Source organism: Podarcis erhardii, assembly GCF_964252035.2.
Source record: "Podarcis erhardii genome assembly, chromosome: 4".
Lineage (NCBI taxonomy): Eukaryota > Metazoa > Chordata > Lepidosauria > Squamata > Lacertidae > Podarcis > Podarcis erhardii.
Genome location: NC_138508.1, coordinates 96,115,447 through 96,133,048, shown reverse-complemented (window position 1 = coordinate 96,133,048; position 17,602 = coordinate 96,115,447). Strand labels below are relative to the sequence as shown.

At 42.7% G+C, this 17,602-nt stretch overlaps 1 protein-coding gene and 2 long non-coding RNA genes across 6 annotated transcripts in view; 1 reads left to right on the top strand and 2 right to left on the bottom strand.

Annotated features, from left to right (window-relative positions):
* Window positions 1-17,602, top strand: part of DZIP1 (DAZ interacting zinc finger protein 1) — a 35,886-nt gene that overhangs the window by 2,471 nt on the left and 15,813 nt on the right. The window contains exons 2-11 of one of the 3 annotated variants that reach the window (XM_081858084.1): window positions 2,969-3,053; window positions 3,756-3,880; window positions 5,513-5,674; window positions 6,382-6,519; window positions 6,834-6,896; window positions 9,441-9,494; window positions 10,185-10,322; window positions 11,705-11,756; window positions 11,939-11,995; window positions 17,005-17,150. In XM_081858084.1, the coding sequence (XP_081714210.1) occupies window positions 2,969-3,053; window positions 3,756-3,880; window positions 5,513-5,674; window positions 6,382-6,519; window positions 6,834-6,896; window positions 9,441-9,494; window positions 10,185-10,322; window positions 11,705-11,756; window positions 11,939-11,995; window positions 17,005-17,150 (1,020 nt within the window). The remainder of the gene's footprint in view (window positions 1-2,968; window positions 3,054-3,755; window positions 3,881-5,512; window positions 5,675-6,381; window positions 6,520-6,833; window positions 6,897-9,440; window positions 9,495-10,184; window positions 10,323-11,704; window positions 11,757-11,938; window positions 11,996-17,004; window positions 17,151-17,602) is intronic. The other 2 variants (XM_081858082.1, XM_081858083.1) reach the window with 2 other exon arrangements.
* Window positions 6,797-9,493, bottom strand: LOC309339892. 2 transcript variants are annotated; one of them, XR_014155621.1, is made up of 2 exons: window positions 8,651-9,493; window positions 6,797-7,673 (listed from the first exon to the last, which is right to left on the bottom strand). It is a non-coding gene; the product is annotated as an uncharacterized lncRNA (long non-coding RNA). The 2 variants fall into 2 exon arrangements; XR_014155622.1 differs by lacking the exon at window positions 8,651-9,493 and adding an exon at window positions 8,160-8,567.
* The window catches only part of LOC309339976, a 637,095-nt gene continuing 630,512 nt past the window's right edge, over window positions 11,020-17,602 (bottom strand). Inside the window, exon 2 of the long non-coding RNA XR_014155720.1 lies at window positions 11,020-11,082. This is a non-coding gene — a long non-coding RNA (uncharacterized lncRNA). The remainder of the gene's footprint in view (window positions 11,083-17,602) is intronic.

Here is a 17,602-nt window from a genome sequence, read left to right as displayed (position 1 = left end):
ACCCCGCCCACGTGGCTGGGTTTCCAATCTTACCTGGCTATGAGTGATCGGCAAAGTAGAAGCATTTGCAGCACTGAAATGACCTCTCAGGGGTGCAAGCCTGGGCATTGTATATGAAGGTCCTGGGCTGCCCAGACAACATATGGCATCCATATATCTCAGGAGACAATGGAAGAATGATACAAAAGAGACATGTTTTATTGCAGGTGGGGCACATGAAAAGGTCTGCTTTTGTTGCTACAGGCGCCACATTGTGTATCAGTCTCTCCATTGTGTATCAGGCGCTCCACCAGTTTAACTTAACCCCCGAAGGTGTACTCTTCCATTGTCTCCTGAGACAGATGGACGCCAACAATGTTACTCTGAAACCCAACAATTGATTATCATTACCTTAGATGGGGTACATAGACTCCTGTGTTAAACTAAATACAGAGCGCTAATAGAGCGCTCCCTAGACAATCCTAAGTGAATAACAATAAGACTAGCCTAAAAGTGGCATTACTGCTGTGTCTTTTCTAGATTTTCAGAACTCAGGATAATCATGTTTTAGGACGCTGTATTAGCATAGGTTTGGTATGTTGTGGTACATCTCAGAGCTCTGGTTATAAAGTATCCACAGAAATTGTGAAAGTAGAATCAAGAGTTGGAAGAGGTGCCCTGCCTCTTTAAGGCTCCCAAGCAGTGCAGTAATTTTTTCAGTTTCACATCATTTTAAGCCATAAACATTAAATGTTGTCACTTTATGGGACGTGTGTTGGTAGTTTTCGTCATATCCATTGAGAACAGGACAAGAAGTGAATGGGGCTAATGTTGAAATGCAGTTGCTTTAAGGAGCCCAACTCCAAACAATATCCCTTTTCACTGTGTGGGAAAGCCTTGCAGTTACATATAATCGATGTTTATTTATGAATAAGGTCCTTTCAGTAGCTCCATGCAAGATCTATCCCCAATAAGCATAAAACACTAATGTACTGTGAGCTAAAGTAATTGAATGAAGGGTAAAGCATGCAACCGCTACATGGAATTGGCAACATTTCAACATGAGTGTTTGTTTGGATAAAGATATTTCACAGCTGATTTAATACATTAAATCCTGATATGTTTCAGCAGAAGATATCTGTGGCTTGCTGGCATTTCCCTGGCACTCAGTCCTTGACTATCCAAGCTTTGCATGTTCTTGCATTTATCCAACAAAAATGTAACTTAATTATTTATACCCTTAGTAGCTCTTTCAAGGAATTTATATTTAATCACATAGCAGCTATCAGTTGCAGGATTTTAAATAGTTGATGGGGATTGGGAATTCAGCAACAAGAATCTGATTCTGAATCCGCTGAGCCATTACACACATTTCACATCATACGAGCTGATCCTCCTAAATGTATAGTAGCATGTCGTTGAAGAAGATGTGCAAGTTTGAAGCGCATTAAAAGAGCAACAGATTTTGAGAGCATGTGTCTACAAATCAGAAGCAAAATAATCTCCCTTTTGCACCAGCAAAATCTGCTCTGGTGTTATGTCCACCTGTCCCTAAGTAGAACAAGTCGTAGATGTCCTTTACTAGATGTTGGACGTGGGTGGCGCTGTGGTCTAAACCACTGAGCCTCTTGGGCTTGCTGATCAAAAGTTCGGCAGTTCGAATCCCCGCAATGGGGTGTTGCTCTGTCCCAGCTCCTGCCAACCTAGCAGTTCGAAAGCACACCAGAAATGGCATTTCTGTGTGCTCTGGTTTCCGTCACGGTGTTCCGTTGCGCCAGAAGTGGTTTAGTCATGCTGGCCACATGACCCGGAAAGCTGTCTGTGGACAAATGCCAGCTCCCTCGGCCTGAAAGCGAGATGAGCTCTGCAACCCCATAGTCACCTTTCACTGGACTTAACCGTCCAGGGGTCCTTTACCTTTTACATTTATTGTCCTAGCTTTGGGATAGCACCCGCTGCCTTCATTTTGTTTCACATTCTAGTAGCGATAGTAGTGACACTTTCTCAATCGCTGGCACAATTTTTGAAAAGGTGATATTTGGCGGGGGGGGAGGGGGTTTGATGATGCCTGTTCCTATAACACTGGAATAATATGATGGTTTAGCCCAGAAACAGGCACATCCTAAACATGTATTTCCCAGTGCAACTGTTAGGTTCAGTCCAGAGTGTTGGATAGAGTGTTGGACTAGGACTTAGGAGACCTGAGTTCAAATCCTCACTCAGCCATGAAGTTCATTGTGTGGCCTTGGGCCAGTCCCTGCTTTTCAGTCTAGCCTACCTCATAGGGTTGTTGTGGGGATTAAAGGAGGAAAGGGAGAACCAATGTGCCCCTCCTTGAGCTAACCGAAGAAAAAGGTGGGATATAAAAGCAATAAACAAGTGGATAAAGGTACTTAATTCTTCTCCAAAGCTGTAATCTTCTGCCTAGTTACTGGAGTATAAGGCCCAGAGACTTCACATGTGATAGTGCTGATCAGTTGTTCAACACAAGAAGAGATGGATTTTGATTTATGCTTCTCCACCCCCACATCCTGAAGAGGACATTACTGCTGTTCTTGATGGTCTCTCCAATGATTTTTCATGCAGAGCGCTAATTTGCTGGGTGGAACATCTCCCCTTAGGTATCCCACATGCAGGGATCTTAATATAAAATGCACATCTTAATATAAAACGTGTCTAGTTGGCAAATGCAGCATTAGCACCATTAGTGCTTCCAGTAGTTTGTGTATTTTTGGACCATGTACTTTGTCACCTTTGAAACTGTGTATTGAGAAATGAGTAAAATAACAGAGGTATTTGATGATTGATTTGTGTGTTTTGTCTGTTACTGCTAAGTCCATTTAAGTGCTTTACATATTTTCTCAAGAATACAAACCTACGTTGAGAATGGGCCCCGGACTAGCGCTGAAATATACAGACCCAATTTCTTACCATAGTTGTATAGGTGGATTTTTGTTGCTGTTTAAACAAAACTACATTTATTTTACAGTGTCAATTTTGTGACAAAGCTTTTATGAACTATTCCTTCCTGCACAGTCATTTGCAACGTCGCCACGCAAAGGAACCACACTCTGGTGAGTTATGAAGCAGGAGAGGAAATCTCAGAATGGGCAGTGTAATTCATTTTTATCCCCTGGGTGAAAAAGCAAACAAGGAACAGCAGTGCCACTCAAAGAACAAGAGTGATTTTGAGATATAGCTCCAATCCAGCTATAGTTAATCATAAGTAACTCCCACTGAAAGCAATGGGATTTTAGTTAGCTGTTTCACTGACATCAGTAAAATTTGGTCATGACTAACTGGGCAACTTGAACTACTAAAATAAACTGAGAATTCCTTTATTTATTTATTTTACATTTAATAAATGCAAATCTAGATGGAAATGTAACAGGTTCACATCCAGATATTTGTCCGTTTGGCATGCTTTTAAAAAATCACTGTCAAGGAATCTTGACCCAAGACCCAGGTCAGCACTTCCTTAGTGGGTCTGGATCTTGCTCAGAGCCCAGGATCTCTATCCACTCCACCAGGCCAATGTTTTGGGAATGTTTTGAACAAAACATTTCAGTAGAACTTAGACTCTCAAAGTAGCTCACAGAGCTCCTTCTTGTCGCCTTTGGCTGATACTGCTCTGAGGCAGAATACACCTGGCATTGCTGTTTGCAGAGTGGAATTTGGAAATGCATTCCTGAAGTGCCTCTGTAGGAAGAGCTGTGTTGCCCAAAATAATAAGGTAAAAAACCATGTTATCACCAAATATGTATTTCTTTTAATAGATCAGAAGCAAAAAGTGCAGACGGGTCAATTACAGGAGGAGATCAACAAGCTGAAGGAGCAGTTACAGCTCACCAGGTCTCAGTTAGAAGCTGAGCAACATGCACACATGGTCAAGTTGTCTAAGGTAGGGCATACTCTGCGTCAGTACTCTAAATGCAGTTGAGTGGTACCCCAAGTAATGCATTATGGATGTGATCCTGAAGAGACATACACATGGTTTAATCCCATTGAGTAACAGAGAAAATAGGACTGTAAATTTTCAGATGGCCATATTCCTCTGCCACGCAACATTCATTGCCTATTCAGTGCATCAGGCATGTATAATCTTTATAGGTAGTCTTGAGTCGCTTTGGGAACAGAGATTATTTTGATCCATAAATGGATGGAGGTCTAGATCAGTGTTTCCCAAGCTTGGTTTTCAAGCTGTTTTTGGACTACAGCTCCCATCATCCGTAGCTAGCAGGACCAGTGGTCGGGGATGATGGTAACTTTAGTCCAAAAACAGCTGGAGATCCAAGTTTGGAAAGCATTGGTCTAGAAAAAAGCAGGCAGGCATCTGGGTAAGTAGGGACAGGAAGTCTGAAAGCAGCTCAGTTTGTGTTTGAGCAGCATGTTTTCTCAGACTGAGGATCCAGGTGAAAATCAGTTTTCTAGGACTAGGAGGAACCCTGCAAACCTCTTGTGCCACTTGATTTCTGTTGAACTGGGAACTGTAGGACCAGAATCTGGCCAGGACAGGATGGGCTTTCCTGTCATACCTTCTGGGCTTGATGAGGCCTGTGACCCTCACCTGAGCCTATTCCAGCTGGAGGAATCACCCACCTCCTCCCCAAGCTAGCAAGCCCAACCTGGGCTGTGGGTCCTTGCCTGCCTTCCCTCAAAACTAACAGCTGTAAATTCTGGAATCCTGAGGTCAGGGGTGGTACATCCCATTTCGCCACTTGAGGCAAAACAGAATCTGGTCGTCTACAAGTGGGTGGCACTACAGCCTATCATAGAGCTAATAGAGCTAGCCAACTGCTCTTCTCTGCCAAATCTTCACAGTTGGCCAGAAAGTGAGACACTCTGCTAGAATCTCTGGTTTGAGATCCCTGCCCCTTGCAGGTAGAGCAAGAGTAAAAGTGCGGCAAGTGATAAGCCAGAGGGATGAGGCAGCAAAAGCAGTCAGAAGCCAAGAAATCTCAAAGCTGTGTACAAGCTGAGGCAAAACGAATTAATTAGGACTGGGATGAAGGTGGAAGCAAGAGGGTTTGTTAAAATTGGAAGCAGCAGGGCAGAAGACAAATGTCTGGGTCATCTGTGATGGGACAAAGAGGATGCTAAGGAAGTTTAAATAGAAGCAACAATAACCAATGCCCTGTTGTACTAGCAAGCTGGCCATGTTTTCTAAAAAGAGCCATTATTTTTCAATGTTAAGTGAAACTCCTGTCAGTCAGATATTTTAGAAGAGAGATACTATCAGGAGTCAGTAACCTTTTTAAAGCTGCTGATTCTCACTTGGATTCTCAGTCTGAGCAAACAGAGGACATGTGATTCTGCCACCTTGTTGAAGCTAAGAAGGAACCCCTGTGCACACTGCCTTGAGTTCCCTGATGGAAGAAAAGCAGGATACAAATGTATAAAGTAAAGCCAAGTATAAAAAGTAAAAGACTGGAACTCAAAATTTATCAACCTAGGACCTTTGTGTTGCTTGGAACTGTTCAGTTTGTTGTATCCATGAGAGAATTCTCAGAATAACATTTTAAAGCAATTTCAGGAGTATGACGAACACAGATCCAAGGAGGAGGAGATTCGGCAGTTATTTCACAAATGGAAAGAAGAAGAAAAAGACAAACTGGCCAGTGAACTAGAGAAGATGAAAGAGATGTTTATGAAGGAATTTAAAGAGCTAGCTGCGAAGAATACAGAATTAGAAAATGTAAGTAATTGAGAAGGGGTTTCAGTTGGCCTGTGCACACCTTCAAGGGGTCTTGACTTGATCACTTGCTTAAAGTTCAAGATGTGAGCTTCTGGGGAAAGACACTTAGGATTTTCTAAGAGCAGAGCTTTATAAAAACCTTGGTATATTCATAAATCTAATTTCAGTCCCAAGGACCAAAATGTCATTTAAACACTTGCTGTGATCCAACCAAAGACCATACTTGCATGGAACCAGGTTTTCCATACATATCCTTAGCTGCATGAGGCTCTTTTATGCAAACATGTGCATGTTTCTTCTGACTCATGCAGCTTAGCCAGACTGTGAACATAAAACCTTCTTAACAGAGCAATGCTACTCATCACAGTTATGGAGAGAGGGCAAGGGGCTACCTCTATTCTCTACCCTGCCACTACCAAACAGCTCTTTTGCATTATTACTGCTTTTCTAAGAGGCCATTGAATTTACAGGGTTGGATTGGGATCAATGTTCAAAAAATGGTAGTGGGTGGATTCCTAAATATTCAAGGAAGGAATCATGCAAGTTATGTCTTCAGGGGAAAGAAGGCAGAACACGTACACCCAACCTGCAAAATTGCTGATTGGTGTGCCTGTTGTTGTTTGCAAATTTCCATCCTCTAATACAGTACATATTTGGATTTTAGCCTTTTATCATTTTCTCTCCCCCCCCCCCCTTCTTGCTCTTAGCATCTATTAGAAGTCCAGAAGTCTAACTATCACCTGAAATCTAATTTGGGCACATTAACAGATAGCTATGAATTTCCAGAAGAGAAACACCAGAGTGCTGTAGATCAGCAGGAAGCAGTGAAGGCTTTAGAAAAACAGGTAATTTAACGCAAATTCCATTCCACTTGCCTTGTTTCTAGTTTGTGCAAAGTGTATTACCCTGTACATATTAGATCAGAGCTTTCCAAACTGTCGCAACAAGTTAGTGTGTCAGCTGCAGTGTGTAAGTGTGCAGCCTGAATGCTCCCCATGCTTCTTCCGGGGATGGAAAGGGGTTAGCTTAACCTCCAGTTTGCTGCTTTTCTGGCGCAGTTGCATGCACGTGTGCGCACGCGTGCACACACACACATATACATCATATAAACTGAAATACAAGTAAGTTAATACAATTACCTTTATTCTGTCTTACATAGGACACTGAGTGGAAGGCTAAACTACAAGCTCTTAAAGAAGAACATGGCAGTGAAAAACGCATGGTAAACAAGACTGTGATTAAAGGGGTGGGGGAATAGACATTGGCTTGGATCCTAAAATAAGTCATCCTAAAGAAGTTAGTGGAAATAATGTTTCTCCTTCTCTCCTTCCCACTTCTGCCATCTATGACCCTTAAGAGTCTCTCGGGAGGAAGGGAGGGCACTCTCGAACAATGTGGGAAGAGGGGCTGCAGGGGAGAAGGGGGCAAGCAACTTTCTTTAACTCCCTTACCTCAGGATCCAAGCCAATCTGCTCTCACGGCATTATGTAAGGACCTGGCAAACTGTTCAGAATGGGTGTTAAAATTCACTCCTATTGTGTTGTAGAAATCATTTGAATATTCTCATTGAAGCCATTTCACATTCAGTCCTTGCATTGAAAACTTCAGTACAGAGGCTGACTCTTTGCAATACAACCAACTGGTTAGGGGGTGGCACCTGGTCTTGTCCTAGCCCTTGAGAAGAGCACAGTTAGAAATAACTTAGGATTCTGTGCTTTGGTATTGGAGGCATCGGCAGAAGTTATAATGTTTTATTCACCCAGGAAGGGACGTAATCATGTGACCTCTCCCCCCACCCCAAATCTGTAGCTGGTCTTTTCTCAGCTTTTCTCCAGGACACAGCAAGTTCTTTCTTCTCCTTGTTACCTGTGCTTTGCCTCAGGCCTCACCTCTTCCTGATTCTTGAAGCATCTTCTTTCACTCTTCCAAATCCACACGTGGCTCAAGCTATATTCTGTCAGACTGGCCCTCCTAGCTTTTGCCCAGCCTTCACCAGATGCTGTAGGAGAAAAGTGACCAGAGGTCCACTAGCAACAAGACACTCCTTCTCTTCCTACAACAAGACACCAATCTAGACCTCAAACCAACTATTCTTTGCAGACAGGTGTCAAACCAGTCATCAGTTCTGCCAAGATCTGGCAACTCGGCTCTAAGGACATAATAATATTCTTACCAGACCTTTATTTCATCCATATTATGTCATCAACAGGTTTCAGGAGCTTCTTCTACCCTCTTGGTCCTCCAGCCCATCCCTCTGAGCAGACCTGGTACACACTGAATGTTCGCAGGCTACTTAAGGCATGTATTAAAGGCACCACTGCCTTCTGACAAAATGAAAATCTGTTGATGTCTTTTCGTCCTGCATCTGTAAGGAGATTCCCTCCCCCCCCGCCCCTGTGCCACTGCTAGAAAGTGAATCAAGGCATGTGTTGCCTATACAAGGCACATCATCTACCAACGCTGTTGCACGTTACAGTCACTTCACCCGGGCTGCAGCTGACATGTTTTCCAGGCACTACAAAATAGATTGCTTTGCCTTAGCAGAAGCTGTCTTTGGGAGGGCAGATGTTCCAGCATGTAGTCCTTACCTCATTCGGAATGCACGTCCCATTGTTGGATTCCTCAGACACAGAATGGAACATCGGTTGCTCCCCATGGAAGTTCTTTTTGTTTTGGCACGTACAGGCCTCGTGCCTAAGCTTTGGCGCTCCTTGTAACACTTTCACAAAGCCAGCAATTCCTTCACCCTTGTTGCTTGGCCTGCTCAGGCTCCTACACTCCTACTCCCCTTCTCTATTTATACTCTTCCAGATACATTTTGTCTCACGTTTGGCTCCAGGACAGAATTGAGGGATGACTCCCCTCCAGGACTGGACTTTGTGAAGAAAACAAGGTAACGCCAGTCCCTTCATTCCTGAGCAACTGCAGACGTACTAATCCATTGTTTAATAACTCCATACACCAAACCGAACAAACCTTCGTGGTGATTAATCAGCGTCCGATTTCCCATCGGCCATGCCATCAGACTTTCTTCCAGTTCCATCCATTCTTAACGGCTATTTTTTGCGCCACGGATCAGCATAATCTTCCTAGCCAAACACTGCATGGAATCACATGTAAAAAGCTAAAATCCCACCAGTCAATTGCTTGAGGAATAGAATGGGAGACTGGATTTGTTCCCTCCCCATGTTCCCCCCTTCCCCAACAAACCAATTAGGCTGGGTTTTTACTTTTGAAAAAAGGGCTCTGCCTGTGATGTATTGGATCAGAATCAGTGTTATTTTTACCCACAGTTCCCTCTCTTCTCTTTATGCCAACTATATGCAAGTGAAATTTGTAATTTCTTTCCCTGTTCTTTTAAAGGCTTCTTCTGCATGGTTTCCCCCCTCTTTCTCCAGCCATTATGTCTTCATTTCTATGTGTGGCTGTTTGCTTATTTACTTACTTAATTTATACCCTATATTGAAATGCACGAGGGCAGCTAACAAAATTAAAAAGGCAAAAAGCAGTTATGTGAGAGCTTTATACTGCTGCGAAGAGCATAGCCTGCTAGGTCAATGAACTTACCTGAGTGGTCTGTGATGTGCTTTGTCCCCATGGTGATCCCCAAGGAGGATACTGGTATGTCAGAAACAAATCCACATTGGATGTTTTGCCCCATCTCTGGAACTTCCAGTCAACAAAGCCAGGCATGTCTGGAGAAATACTCCCTTTATGCCCCACCCCCCTCCCTCACAGGCGTTTTGGATGTCACAATGACTTTCAGATGCAGTCTGCTGGAAGGTTCAGGAGACAGCTGACAAACATGCTAGGTATCAAGGTGGGTCTTCAGTGAATTTATTTCTAGCTCCTCGTATCATTTTCTTTTTGAAATAGCATCAGCAAGAGCTGCACACGACTTTTTCTGTCTGTTGTAAGTGTCTGTGCACCCTTAGGATATGCCCACGGAAAAGATAAACTTCCCAAACAACTGCTAAAATAATAATACAGTGGTACCTTGGGTTAAGTACTTAATTCGTTCCGAAGGTCCGTACTTAACCTGAAACTGTTCTTAACCTGAAGCACCACTTTAGCTAATGGGGCCTCCTGTTGCTGCCACGCCGCCAGAGCACGATTTCTGTTCTCATCCTGAAGCAAAGTTCTTAACCTGAAGCACTATTTCTGGGTTAGCGGAGTCTGTAACCTGAAGCGTATGTAACCTGAAGCGTATGTAATCTGAGGTACCACTGTAACAGCAAGAATTAATAGATAACCTAAGCATCTATTTGAAGACAAAAAAGCCCCGCAGCCATTCATCCTCTTGTGAAGGTAGAGGTTGTTTGTTGGTTCATAAAAAGAGAATGAGCTCCATAGGGTTATGGATTTCCATTTGCTATTAGTCCTGGAACTTTTAAATGAAAGAAAATAGGAACTAATCCAATAAACATTTTTTTAAAAAATTAGTGAAATATTGGAATATTTTAGGTCTCATCTGAGATCCAATTTATTCTTCCATATTTGACACCTTCAGCTTACGTCCCAAATTGAGAAGTACAAAGCACGTAGTGAGAACTGCAATGCAAGCAACATCTTCTATAAGAAGAGGATAGAAGAACTAGACCAGAAACTGCAGGAGCAGAATGAACTCATCACTACGCAGAAGCAGCAGGTCTGTTCATGTTACTGTACCATATTTTACCAACCCATACATTTCAAATTGTGTTCTTACAAACAGTGATCCTGATTTCTTCAGGGACTAGGGCTGTTAGAGAATGACTTCCCCCAATTTTCAGCCCCATTCACAGGGGGGAAATGGGGGGGGGGGAGAAGAGAGAGGGTTATTTTTCCAATTTGGGAAGGGAGGGGTGGGCTAAAAATTTCTGAAGGGAAACATGTGCTGTGCTTTTGTTTTGCAAAAAGATTCCTTCCTATTGCCCCTCTCTCCCTCCTTTGTCTGGGGAAGTGATATCCTGGTGAGTTTATTCACCACCTTGCTCTAAGGATGCCACGCAGAACTGTCATCGGAGCAAGCAGCCACTACTCCTGCCTGGCCAGCCAACTAGCTAGTGCGTCACTTCCTGCCCCCAGGACAAGGAGGGGGAAATAGGAAGGAGCTACTTTGTCAAGGTTAAAAAAGAGGAGGGGGGAATCCCCTCTCTCCCATTCAACTCAGTTGGTCAAACTGGGAAACAGTTTTAGTATTACAGATGGATTCTATAGCATTGGCTGTAACTGACCTTAAACTGGCACAGAAATAGCATCCAGTGGCATTGTATTGATGGGATGTTCAGAGCACTTAAAGCAACCTTGCTCCTACGATCAAGCCAGGTTTGATCATGTTAGGGTTCACATTAAAAGGTAAAGGGTAAAGGGACCCCTGACCATTAGGTCCAGTCGTGGCCGACTCTGGGGTTGCAGCGCTCATCTCACTTTATTGGCCGAGGGAGCCGGCGTACAGCTTCTGGGTCATGTGGCCAGCATGACTAAGCCGCTTCTGGCGAACCAGAGCAGCGCACGGAAATGCCGTTTACCTTCCTACCAGAGCAGTACCTGTTTATCTACTTGCACTTTGACGTGCTTTCGAACTGCTAGGTTGGCAGGAGCAGGGACCGAGCAACAGGAGCTCACCCCATCGCAGGGATTCAAACCACCAACCTTCTGATCGGCAAGCCCTAGGCTCTGTGGTTTAACCCACAGCACCACCCGTGTCCCAGGGTTCACATTAGACAGGAACAAAGGTCCCTCTTCCTCTTTCCAGCCCCTGAGCCACTCCAGCAGTCGTTACCGGAGCTCTGGCTGGGGCTGGCTTCAGATGTTTGAATCATACTGCTGCCTCTTCGTGGGTGGGGAGGGTGCAGCTGGGATAAGTTGCCCAGCCATCAGGGACTCTTAGGTCAGGGGACAAAACAACCCCACCCTGCCCTATAAGGCCTGCACATGCCCACCTCACCTTGTCAAAACAGCAGGGATTCAGCTCGTACCACCCCACAAATTATAATAGTCATCTCCTTTCTAAATCTGCACCTACGCTTGACTCTCTCTGCATTTCAGATAGAGAAACTGGCTACCAAAAAATCAGTGGAAAGCGTCAAGTCATCTGATGGTAAGTGGCAACAAGAAGGACTTTAAAATTCCTTTGTTTTTATCTGCTTGTTAATCATTGTTCTCTTAACAAATTGTTCCAAAGTATATATAATTCAACAAGTCATCTTTTTTTCTAATTGCTTTGAGAAAGTCTGTTGAGAAGTACAAGAATCTCAAACCTATATTTCTTTTCTTTCCCAGTGAAAACGTCAACACAGAATGTTGTTCAGCCCAAATCCAGTGTATCGTTCATGCGTGGTAAGTTTTTGTAATAGATACGTACATTTTTACTGAACTTCCAGGATGACAGCAAGTAACAGCTAAATTTAATTAACACAGCAAGTTTTTTTTTAATTGAGAGGTCTTGATAAGATCACTGTCATGGTTCACAGTGGTAAATATAGCACATAGGCATTTTCTTCCAGTGCAATACTTCTATTTCTAGACAAAACTGAAGCTTTTTACTTGGAATGTGAAATTCCATTGTAGTGGAATTGCCTTATTAGTTAACTGATTTTGTTACCAAATGACCTCCGCATCTAAATTTAAGGCACCTAAGAATAGGTGCCCGAGGCATCAATTTACCTAATAGTTGAGCTGACCTTGAATAAACCATAATAATTGGATTGTAAAATAGCAAACAACCTCATTACATTTTGTTTTATTTCAAGTGGTCTCTTAATTTTAAAAAAGCACCGTGAAGCTTTCAATTAAAAAAAAAAATTGACTGGAAAGCCCATTCACAATAATTATTTTATGAAGACTTTGCTCCATGAATGCTACTCTAGTGTTTTATTCTTTGATGTTTTAATCTGTTTTAAATTTTGTACATAGCTTTATTTTTTTGTAAGCCACTTTGAGACTCAGATGTGGCGATATGCAGGGTGTAATAATAGTTAAAATATTCATCGTATGGCAACTGCACTTTTCATTTCACATTTGGGTTGTCTGAATGGTCACTATGTCTCCAATCTCGCAAATATATTTATGATCACAAGGGCTGTGTTTGGACATAATACTGGCCAAAAATCCTAGTTAAGCAAAGTAGTCTGTGCACAAGCTGTGTGTTGGTACACATAATAATAATTTTATTATTTATACCCTGCCCATCTATCTGGGTTTCCCCAGCCACTCTTGGTGGCTTACAGCATATATAAAGACATAGTGAAACATCAAACATTAAAAACTTCCCAATACAGGGCTACCTTCAGATGTCTTCTGAAGTTATGAAGTTCTTTATTTCCTTGACATCTGAAGGGAGGGCATTCCAGAGGGAGGAGGCCACTACCGAGAAAGCCCTCTATCTGGTCCCCTGTAACTTTGCGTCTCGCAGTGAGGGAACCAGTGGAAAACCCTCGGAGGAGGACCTCAGTGTCCAGGCTGAACAATGGGGGTGGAGATGCTCCTTCAGATATAGCTCATGCACTCTCCGCTCTCCTCCTTTCATGAGTTGAGGGAAAAAACCAGCATGACATAGAGTGGCTGGCTTAGCATAATGCCCAAACCAGTGCTCATGAGTACCACAATTAGGAAGCCAAGAGCAAACTCTAGATTGTAGATCATGGATCTCCATAACAAACCACAACCACAGTTTCAGATGTAATACTAAGCTAGACATTCCATGATGTGTTACCCTGGAAGGGAGGGGTTAACTGTGGTTTTTGGTCAGCATTATGCCTGAAGACAGGTATAGATTTAATATCTTCCAGTGGCAGCAATCTTAGCACATAATAGCTCCTAGTTCAACTAACTGGGCTTGGAAAGGTGAAAAAATGGAAGGAACCTTCTTTACCGTTTTATCATTCATTGTTTTATCAGGTCTATTTCCTCCACTTTGGACAGGCACCAGGGTGATTGTCTCCATTAAATTTAAATCCATACCTGTAATTTCAGATGCTCTTCCGACTATACTAAGAATAATAAGCCTTTTCCAGTTTTCGAAACAACTTGGGTATTCATTTTGGATGATTTTGCTGGTGATTGTCTATTTTATTTATCTCTGCAGGTCTTTTCTGCCTCTCTTTTTATCTCTTCCTACCTTGTTCCACCCCCCTGCCTTTTTAAAATTAATTTCAAAATTATGCCTTAAAGGGAAAACACTACTTTTCCTACTTTCTAGCAAACAAGACCATGATTAGTAGAGCTGCATTGTGTTTTCATTCAAATCAAACAGCTGAATTAGGCAGTGTCATCTTCATGAGTGAGTAAATTTAATATAGTATCCCAGTTTTTCTTTCTTTTGCAAAATAGAAGTTTCCATCTGATATTCATTTCTGCTTTTTGGAGGAACAAGCTTAGATTAAAGCATTCATCACTGATCTTTTTTTGTCTTCCGTGGAATTAAATGAAACAGATCCATTTCAGTACTTAATTTGTTTAGATTTCTAGCTCATTCTAAAATAAGGGCTTAGGGAAGTAACTGCACTAAAACGAACTATGACAAAAGCTGACAAATAAAAATGGTTTTTTATAAAAAATGCTACTTCAAATAAAAAATGCCTTAAACCAGCCTAAAATGAAACAAACACATAACCTTGGATGCATTAAATTTGTCAAAAACTGGATTTTGTCACATGCGGGGAGAAGGTTAGTCTTGTCAAAAGTTCAGTTAAATCAACAGGACTTGGGTTGCAATTCTATATCTGCTTACCTGAGAATAAGCACCACTATATTCAGTGGAACCACTAAATTCAGTAGACATTATTATTAGCTTGCACTGTTAGAGCAAAACTCGACATGGCATGAGAGCTCTATGAAGCGATTCCCTATTGCCTCTTCCCCACTCCTGCACAAACAGTCTACAGCAGCGGTTCTCAACCTGCAGGTCCCCAGATGTTGTTGGACTACAACTCCCATCATCCCTGAGCTCTGGCCTTGCTAGCTAGGGGTGATGGGAGTTGTAGTTCAACAACATCTGGGGACCCACAGGTTGAGAAAGGCTGATCTACAGGGTATGTGGTTGCATCTGGGGGAAGGTTGCTTAGTTAACCTTTTCTTTCCAAGCCATTTCCTTAATAGATATTATGTCTTGATGCTTCCGCCAGGAAAATGAGTTAAGCCCACTGCCTGATCCTCTCCCTGCCTGGGTTGAGAACCCCCAAGCTTCTTGGGGATCATTCACAGGTGACTCATGACAACCATGGGGCTGCCCACTCCCCATCCTGTGATGGGTCTCACACTTGCCATGGTCAGATGTGCCTCTGCATGCTTCCCCCTCCTTCCCTCTGAAACCTCTGGTTCAGGAGTTGCTTTCCATGCATGGTGAGCAGGGAAGAAGTCCAGGAGCCTAAGACCTAGCATCTATCTCACTACACATGGAGGTAAGAGGGGAAAGTTCCAGGTACGACCAGAGGCTTACTTTTGTTCTAACGCTAAAGACCTACAGCCACTCTGCTTGCAGGTAAAGCTGAGAAACAACTGCAGCTTAATGTGATGGAAAATATTTCATTTCCTCCATGCAAATTGCTACAGAGAACAGCATTCGCTACCTTAAACACATCCCTACCGTTTGAATAAACTTCTATCACAAGTAATGACATTTTTACTGAAGTTAGTGGCTCAGAAGAACAAATAAACAAATGCGGCACCTCCATATAATCTTCTGCATAATTTCCACCCTTTGGACCTTTATCTTGACCTGCTTCTGTCTGTCTGTCTGTCTGTCTTTTTGCTATTCCTCTGTTTCCTGATTATTAGAACAGGCCCATTTGGTGCACATCCTGGAGCCCATAGAGGAGCTTCCAGAGGATGGAGAAGGTAATGGAAGGGCCAATCAAATCATCTGTGGCCTAACGTGGGAAATGTTTACTAGGAATACAAATGTACATACTTATATGGTTTCCAGAGTATCATCACGTAGGCATGTTTTTGTACTGCATGGTAAATTACATTTTCAAGCCCTATGCAGAGCTAGGCACCGCAATATTTCCGCCGTCACCTTCCTGAAAGTAGATTGCTCCTCCTCCTTTCCACTAATTCCCACCACCCACTTCCCCAAAAAGGCAGTTCCAGTCCTTCCCACACTTCTGGGCAACTCCGACTGTACCACTGTTTCAGTTTCCATATAGTGTGGAACTGAGAGAACAAGATGCGAGCCTGCTTGTTACAGCTGTTTCTGAGCAGTGGGAGTTTCATTTTAGGCTCTTCCTCCTAGTAGAAAATTCATACCCAAACGCAATCGTCATCTTCTTGCACCTCTTCACTTTCTTGCTGGGATGGTCAACATGGACCTCAGCTCCCATCATTCCTGACTATTGACCATGATGGCAGGGACTGATAGAAGTACAGTGGTGCCTCACAAGACGAAAAGAATCCGTTCCGCGAGTCTCTTCGTCTAGCGGTTTTCTCGTCTTGTGAAGCAAGCCCATTAGCGGCTTAGCGGATAAGCGGTTTAGCGGCTTAGAAAAAGGGGGGGAAAGGGGGGGAAAGTCGGAAAAACTCACATGACATTTTCGTCTTGCGTAGCAATCCCATAGGGAAATTCGTCTTGCGAAGCACCTCCAAAACGGAAAACCCTTTCGTCTAGCGGGTTTTTCGTCTTGCGAGGCATTCGTCTTGCGGGGCACCACTGTAGTAGTCTAGCAGCATTTGGAGGGCACCATATTGACTGCCCCCGTTCCTATGGTACTTCCTTGCCTATGTTGGTGATTGTTTCAAGACAAGTAGGGTTGGCAGGCAGGACTTGTGAGCACAGATGCCTGGAACATAATAAATTGCTATTATTCTCTTGTTGCTGTTACTACAGTAGCTCTTTCCGGCAGATAAAGCGTTTTCTTCTTATCCTTTATCCTTGCACAAACCAGTGAGATGAGAGTGCCCAGTGTTTTTGATGGCCAAGCAAAGATTTGAACTTTGATTTTCCACAGTCAAGCTATAGTAGTAGTAATTATTATTATTATTAATAATAATAATAATTTTTATTATTAACCCACCCCACTCTATCCAATTCTATCCAAATTAAAAAGCCAGATTAATCGGGCAGAATTAAAAGTGGCCTTATGATATGCCTATGCTTATGCATATAATGTATTTCAAGAAAGGTTTTAAGTATTGTTCTGTGGTGTTGTGTTTTATATGTTTATGTGGTAAACGACTCTGGAATGCTATGGGATGAAGGGTGGTTTAAAAATGAAATAATAATAGGTTTCTAACTTTTTAATGTAGTTTTTTGAAGGTAGTTCTTCTCTTTTGCCTCTTTAATTGTTGTGGGCTTATCATATATTGATGCTACAGTATCGTTGTAAAGAAAACTGTCTGTTCTGTTTCAGAAACAGAGAAACATGAGCCCAGAGCAGGGAGGAATAAGCACCATACAGCACATTCTTTGAAGAGCACTCCTTCAGTACCAAGAGAGCTGAGATCTGTTTTGGAGCAGACCCTAGCAGAGAAACTGGAATCCTTGGGAATTAAATCAGTAAGGTCACTTTATAGTATTTAGCTGATCAGAAGATACTTCTCTCCCTTTTAGTTCCTTAACTTCCTCTTTCAGTCAACCTGGGACAATCAGCAATTCAAAATCACTGAGGGCACCAGTGTTCTTCTTGTGCTTTTTCTTAGACTTTAGTGTAAGATTGCAACACCTGCAGTAATGTGTTTGTTCTCACTTGTGTGCAGTCTCACACTACTGTTGGTTATACTTACCCTCAAAGCAAAATTTATGCCTGTATCTTGTTGATCAACACACTCCCATATTTTTTCATTTATGTCCACCAAGAGACAGGGAAGGGAGAAAACACGGGCGCAAACGTTTAAGTTCTACGAATTTCAACTGAATTGTCACCTGTCACAATAAGCCGCAAACCATGGCCTATGAGCATGGCTGAATTGCACCTGCTTTGGTCCTCCCTGCTAATGCATAGAGAAAAC